Source organism: Asterias amurensis, chromosome 9, assembly GCF_032118995.1.
Source record: "Asterias amurensis chromosome 9, ASM3211899v1".
NCBI classification, from domain to species: domain Eukaryota; kingdom Metazoa; phylum Echinodermata; class Asteroidea; order Forcipulatida; family Asteriidae; genus Asterias; species Asterias amurensis.
Genome location: NC_092656.1, coordinates 18,157,376 through 18,164,937, shown reverse-complemented (window position 1 = coordinate 18,164,937; position 7,562 = coordinate 18,157,376). Strand labels below are relative to the sequence as shown.

The window sequence follows — 7,562 nt, the reverse complement described above, 5'->3', positions numbered from 1 at the left end:
TATTTTAAGTGCTCACAGTACTTCTTCTCTGATGACTTTCAACAAAATGGTGGCATGGCACCCATCACCCACTTAAACTGCAAAATGAGACGTATCAATAGATACAAATTTAGAATCAGGTTTAAAAGATTTACAAAATATATTATTTGTGAAGAATATGAAGAATATAAAAGCAGATATACTGTATAAGTCTATAATAACAAAAAATGTATTAATTGGGATCTACGTGTAGTTGCCCCCAAAATAATAAAGTGTAATAAAAATTGATTTAAAAAATTCCAAGTAAAACCAAGGATGCCCAAATGCAGTAATCTTTTAAATTTCCCAGTAATTTCATTGAATCAATAACTTTACTTATTTGAAACACACATTTTGATATTCTTTTATCAAATTCCTACCTGAAGAAGGGCTTCGCTCACCGTGACCACGTCCTCTCTTTACAAATTATAAACCTACAAAAACTCGAGGTACAATATTAAAATTAAAGACAAACTAATTTAAACATACTATATTACAGTACCTAGGGCCAAACAATACAGCTTATTGAACATCACAGTTTGATGCTTTATATAAGATTCGCAGAATGGAGTGGTGATTAAAACCTTTATCTTCAAGTACGCGCTAATCCTCCAATCAGATTGGCAGAATGGAGTGGTGATAAAAACCTATATTGCACGGCTAATATCACTACCATGCGTCTTGTGTGTTCTATGTCACGCGGCAAGTTTGCTTGAAGATAAATACGTTATCACAAGCGCGCTCGGGAAATACGGAAAATATAGCGCGTCTGCGTCCCATATCCAACTCGGCCTGCGGCCTCGTTGGATATGGGACGCAGAAGCGCTATATTTTTCCGTATTCCACTCGCGCTTGTGTGATAACTTATATTATAACACCCCTAGCGTATTTATCTTGAGGTAGAACACACAAGACGCATGATTGGTAGTGACTGATATTAGGTTTTTATCGCTTTTTATCGGTTTATACTGCCCACTCTCTCACCTTGATGGTGGCATCAAAGCCCTTCACCTGGCTGAGGACCCAGCCGTAAACTGGATTATGGACTTCAAAACGAGATCTACATAGTACTAGTAGCATACGACATCATCATCATCGGTTTATATATAGTACATTTTGTAACACAATCCTCGACCATCAAGACATGATTGTCATGTTTCTCTCTGTGTTTTGTAACATAAAAACATATCTTACTTTTGTCGAAGTAACTCTCAGCAAAAACCCGAGTCACCGATGGGAAGTTGTCATTGGTTGTTTCCCATCCCTCGAGGGTTAATGGGTGCGGGAGCGTCACCGATCCGTACTGCAGCTTTGTCGCTCTTGTCAGTTGTCTGTTTGCTTCCTCCCGGTCGACGGTTGGACAGACGGGCAAACCTAATTTCAACGCGAAAAATAGTCGCCTTTGTAGTTGCTCCTTAACTACGCCGTGTCTTGGCACATTCACTTTGGCTAAAAATGACCTTAACTCGTCTATTCTAAAACTATTTATTTTCTCCAGCAGCTCTTTCTCGGTCACTCCATTCATTTTGCAAACAGCTGTTCGTCACACCGATCGATCTTGTACGAACGTTGTTTACTTTTTTGAGCAAAGTGCCAAATTGTTCCCACAGTCCTTTGCGCGCACATGCGCAGTTGTTCAAAATCGCTATCTGCAATAAGGTCTATGGCGGCGCACATAACATTGTTTTTGTTAGTGTGAATTAAAGTTTCCTCCCAGAGGTTTTCCCCAAACCAGGCAGATTAACATGGATGAGTTTCCACTGACAACAGAACTTTTTAGTCAGTTGACACTTGGTGTTGTAAAGTCTCTTGGTATGTCAGCACCATTATCGATAATAACTCAAATGTGTTGCTATTTCAATCATTATTTGGGACCGATTATTTGCATCGGTTTTGTTTTTAATTTTGTTTAACTTTTTTTTAACTGTTTATAACCATAATTACTCTCTGAAATCTTTCTCGTCTGATCCATTGTCAAAGCAACTCCACGATCATCGGTTGCATTTAGACAAGAATATCATGGTTAACATTTTGATGTTAGGTAAGATGTCAATAAAGGAAGCATATAATTTTGAAAATGTAAATATTATCTTTATTTCAGAAAAGAGAGCAGGAATTTGTGATGTGAAGTTGGTTGACTCTAAACCTGCAGAGCGCCACCAAGTGGTATCATGGGAACAGCGTAATTCCTGTATGTTACCTGATGATCTTAAAAGATTCTATCTCACATCAGATGGACTCCTTCTCAAATGGAGCGTTAAATTGGATGGTAAATTTAACATTCCTATGTGCACATTTTGAATGGTAGATTTTTGTTTGTGATATTGTGACCAAAATGGTATGGAAGAAATAATTAGTATGATAAGTTACTCAAATTGACAAGGTTCCTCCAGATCCATGGTCACAGTCACGAGGAAAGTAAATTTAATGTGTTTTTAAATTGTACAATCATACTTAACATGAATGTTTTATTCCATTATAAGTTATCACACAAGCGCAAGTGGATTACAAATTACCGCTTTTTCACCCACTATCCAACAAGGCTGATGGTCAAGTTTTAATTAAACTTTATTAGTTTTATCAGATAACTTTTTATTTACTTCTGTCATTTATTTTATAGAGTTATTTAAGTAAATTAATTGTCTTATCTTTTTGAATGTTTGTATGTTTGTTTTATGCTGTAAAATGGATAACAAATTTCATGTGATTTCAAAATTAAATGAATTGAATTAAAGGGTCTATGTAACTTTTGTAGGACAAAAAACACATTGCCACAGATGTACACTAAACTTACACAGTTTGAAGATAATGATAGTAGAAAGCTTCCCTGAAAATACTACGTGCTGAGGTGCTGTAGTTTTGAGGAAATGAGTAAAACAATGTCATGAAAATAATTTTCATCTCATGAGAAGATTTTAAAAAAAATCATTTACAAACGTGTTTTCATGACATTTTCTCAAAAACTTAAGCACCTCAGTAAGTAAGATTTGAAGGGAAGCTTTCCACCGTCATTATCTTCAAACCCTGTTAGTTTAATGTAAATCTATGGACATTTTGAAAAAGTACCCAAATCCTTTAAGCTAGTTCTAACTGTCTGTATTTGTTTTCTTTCAAATCTCAGATCAGTTACAACAAGTTGGATTGATGGAGATTAATCAAGTGAATAATCTAAGTAAGTTAGCTGGTAATAAAGCAACGAGTTCCAACACGCCATCTTTAGCTGATATAGATGATGTCAGTGATGAAGAACAGGGAGGTAGGTTCACACGATTCTATTTTGCTTACTTAGTGAAATCAGATGGACCTGAGCAATACTAACACATTAAAGGAACACGTTGCCTCGGATCGGACGAGTTCGTCACTAAAAAGCGTTTGAAACCGTTTGTTATGAAATATATATGGTTAGAAAGATGTTTTAAAAGTAGAATATAATGATCCACACAAGTATCACTCAAAATTGCACGGTTTTCTTTTTATGTCGCAAACTATCCTGGTCGGCCATTTGTGGGAGTCAAATTTTTGACTCCCATAAATGGCCGACCGTGTTATTGGACGAGGTGAAAAGAAAACCACGCAATTTCAAGGCATATTTGTGTAGATCATTGTATTCTACTTTTACATCATCTTTCTAACCATATGCATTTTATAACAAACGGTCACAAAACGCTTTTCAAAGACCAACTCAACCGATCCAAGGCAACGTGTTCCTTTAACTCAAATTTGGGCGATAAGAGGGTGCATGGAATTGTCAACCTTTAAGATAATAACCAGTATTTTGTTCTTGGTCAACTGTGTTTCAGGAGATGAATTTTCCAGTCCTCATTTTGACAGACGTAGCCGAATCTTTGAGCTAGATTCTTGTCAAGGCATAGCTAAGGTCTGCCTTGTTTACACAGACACCAAACCAGGTAAGATACATGTACATGTTAAGTGCTGACAGTGACAGTTTGTTTGTATTTTTATATTCCAACTCACTTTGTCATATTTTTCTCACAAATAATTTTCCTTTGTCTTGTGTTTTTCTTAGGAAGTCCTGCTCAGCATCCAAAGATCTGGTTGCTAGACAGGGCTTTAAGATGGCACTATTTGGCGAGTACCTTCAGTCAGTATTTCCGTATGATGTTAATGCATCTTGGTCTGCCACAATGGCAGTATGCCTACACTGATATTGGACTCACACCACAAGCAAAGGTAAGAGATGCTAGTGATGTGGTTGTTGTGTGTGTTGTTGGAATCAAGACTTTCCGACTTTCTGGTTTTTTTTACCATTTATTTTTGCCAACACATTATGTAATTCAACGTACTCTTATTTCATTCTAAGCTACGTAATTTGTGTTCTTGTTTTGTTACTCTCTCTCTGTTTTTGTTTATGTTCCTTGGAATAAGTTTAGTCTTAGATAGATGGCGCTTTATAAGTTTTCATTATTATTATTATTGCTATTATTAAAGGCAGTAGACACTATTGGTAATTGTCAGAGACTAGCCTTCACAGTTGGTGTATCTCAACATATCCATAAAATAACAAACCTGTGAAAATTTGAGCTCGATTGGTCATTGAAGTTTTCAGATAATAATGAAAGAAAAAAACACTCTTGTCATACAAAGTTGTGTGCGTTTAGATGGTTGATTTTGACACCTCAAGTTCTAAATCTGAGGTCTCTAAATCAAATTCGAAGAAAATTACTTCTTTCTCGAAAACTACGTCACTTCAGAGGGAGTGGTTTCTCACAATGTTTTATACCATCAACCTCTTTCCCATTACTTGTCACAAAGAAAGGTTTTATGCTAATAATTTTTTTGAGTAATTACCAATAGTGTCCACTGCCTTTAAAAGTAATGGTGTTGGGGAAAAGTTTGACCAATGTGAAGTTACCTGGAGTTGCTAGTTAAGACAAAAGGTTTAGGCTAAAAATCAGCAACTTAACTTGTATCAAAGTAATGACACGTAATGGAACTCTTTATCAAATCACTTTTCTCACATTTCATTGAATATTTATTGATATAATTTTCTCATCTGTTTTAACAGCAATGGTTTAATATCTACTCACCTCTTCGGATTGGATTAGAGTGTGAAGAGAATCCAAGCAATGAGGATTGTGGAAACTTCGCGAAAAGAACTCCCAAAAGTAGCTCATCAGAAGTTAATAAGCTGGATACTGGTCGTGTATTCAAAGGAAAAACTGACAAAAAGTAAATAATTAATCAACTTACAAAATGTTTTATTTATTTCTTTTTTATTTTAATCAACCTTATTTCAATGGTCACTTTTAAGAATAGGACCATGAAGTAAATAATAATTTGTAAATTAAATTTTTGCAGGTCAAAATCTTACCAAGGCAAAAAGAAATCTGGAGTAACAAGCAAGTAAGTCCCAAATCATTTCTTGTCTGCTTAGTCGGTACAGTGAATATTAAAAAGTACTTATTAGGGAAACTTATATTTGTTAGTAACTTGAACTGGTTTGTGCTAATTTCATTTATCTAATTGTACATAATTTGCAGTCGTTTTAAAGTTTGCCTTGTCTATTTCTCTGTAGGCCAATGTCTGGGAGTTCAAACAACCGATCTGGTTCCCAACTGAGTGGAGGACGATTGAGGTGATCAAAAGGCCGTAAGTGGACCAGACTAAACTGGAGGCAGACATATTTGTTTACTAATTCATGTCTTAACCCAAACTAGCCCTAATTGTATTCGCTATGTCACAGTTCCAGGGAATCATTGGAACCTATTATACAGTCTCCTTTCTTGTACAGGCTTGGTAGTCTTCCTATATGAGTCTGATTTATGATTTCTTTTGGCCATTGATGAATTGGTGTTAAATAAGCCTGAAACGTCAATAAAAGCCTGTAGGCCTACCATGTCTACATGTGGGTCAGTCCTTGTACCCCTGCAGTGGATTTCACAAAGAGTTAGGACTAGTCTTATCTCGAGAAATTAGGACTAGCCATGTGTTTTTCATATCTCCAAGGACTAGTCCCAAGTTAGGACTAGTCCTAACTCTTTGTGAAATCGACCCCTGGCCTTGTTACTACTAGGACCAAATGTGCCTAGTTGTAGTGAAATTATTTGACCTCCAGAACTACTTGGTTTGTTTATGTTGACACTCTTCAAGAATGACCCTTGATTTAATAAACAGGACACTTTGTGCAATAAGATATCCCAGATTGTTTCTGTTGAAACTCTCAAAGAATGATACATGGTAAACAAAGAGTTACCAGTTAGGCAGGTTGTCTGTTTATAACCAGTAACTTAAAAAAACAAACAACACTTTCTTTAACTGCTGAGAAGATTCCTTTAAATTTATAACAGATTACTCATCAAAACAAGTCATAACTACTACAGATATTATTTTCTTCTACATACTGTATGAAAGCAATAAGGAAACCTTTAACCTCCGTCCTTTTATGATTTAATGTATTTATTGTAAATACAAATATTTCTATAGTTCCTGTGTAGTAAACAAGTTACGGTTAATAAGAAATAAACTCTTTTGAGATTCAAGTTATTGAGGTTGGACTTAAAGGCAGTGGACACTATTGGTAATTACTCAAAACATTTATTAGCATAAAACCTTTCTTGGTGACGAGTAATGGGGAGAGGTTGATGGTATAAAACATTGTGAGAAACGGCTCCCTCTGAAGTGCCATAGTTTTCGAGTAAGAAGTAATTTTCCACGAATTTGATTTCGAGACCTCAGGTTTAGAACTTGAGGTCTCGAAACCAACCATCTAAACACACACAACTTCGTGTGACAAGGTTTTTTTCTTTCAATATTATCTCGCAAGTTCGATGACCGATTGAGCTCAAATTTTCACAGGTTTGTTATTTTATGGATATGTTGAGATACACCAACTGTGAAGGCTAGTCTTTGACAATTACCAATAGTGTCCACTGCCTTTAAGACATTGTTTATACCACAGTAATAAAACCAAGTAAGTGCTGTGCTGCACAAGATGCCTACATGAGACAGTCTTGGTTGCAAGATACTCAAGATGTGTTGTCACAAAACACATTTTGTTGACTACAACTGGAACGCCTAGAACAAAGACTAGGCTCAAGGGAACACGAGTGATGTATATTGTTCGTCTCACTGGCGGTCATTTCCACCGCCTTGTACATTAGAAAGGAGATAATTACGATGCGTAGCCGGTAAATTGCTGTACATACCTGAGCGATGTGCCGTGGGGATTAGTACGACAACTATAACAACATTAGAGCACCATAATAAAGCAAGCATTCCTAACGACAATGAACACAATTGTACATGCACTGGTTACGAAATACAAACTTTTAAAAAAAATGTACAAATGTAACTGAACTACAACATTCAAGAAATAGACAATTCAAGTTTACATTGAACTTGAGTAAACAAGGATTAAATCGCAGAAGAGAGGAAACATCACAGAGTGTATTCAGTGACCCGCCAAGCACGGCTTTAAACAGTCGATAAGTCTGGTATAAAAATACATTGTAGACTGGTCTTTCGATTACAAGAAAATATTCTGAAATAAGTTCATACATGGTTTAACTGATACAAATTTAATG

At 35.9% G+C, this 7,562-nt stretch overlaps 1 protein-coding gene across 1 annotated transcript; it reads left to right on the top strand.

Moving 5' to 3' along the window:
* Window positions 1–1,687: 1,687 nt before the first annotated feature.
* On the top strand, window positions 1,688–7,559 carry LOC139942124 (tubulin polyglutamylase complex subunit 2-like). The gene is made up of 8 exons (XM_071938842.1): window positions 1,688–1,830; window positions 2,120–2,287; window positions 3,140–3,274; window positions 3,819–3,926; window positions 4,046–4,209; window positions 5,045–5,208; window positions 5,338–5,382; window positions 5,555–7,559. Exons 1-8 carry the CDS (start codon window positions 1,764–1,766, stop codon window positions 5,616–5,618), a joined length of 915 nt encoding a protein of 304 aa, XP_071794943.1. The 5' UTR covers window positions 1,688–1,763; the 3' UTR covers window positions 5,619–7,559.
* The last annotated feature ends 3 nt before the right edge of the window (window positions 7,560–7,562 follow it).

Bases quoted from the DNA above. Each gene is read 5' to 3' on its own strand.
- LOC139942124 (XM_071938842.1), top strand. From the start codon at position 1,764: ATGGATGAGTTTCCACTGACAACAGAACTTTTTAGTCAGTTGACACTT. The intron at 3,275-3,818 runs GTAGGTTCACAC...ACTGTGTTTCAG, and splicing joins CAGTGATGAAGAACAGGGAG to GAGATGAATTTTCCAGTCCT. The intron at 5,383-5,554 runs GTAAGTCCCAAA...ATTTCTCTGTAG, and splicing joins AAATCTGGAGTAACAAGCAA to GCCAATGTCTGGGAGTTCAA.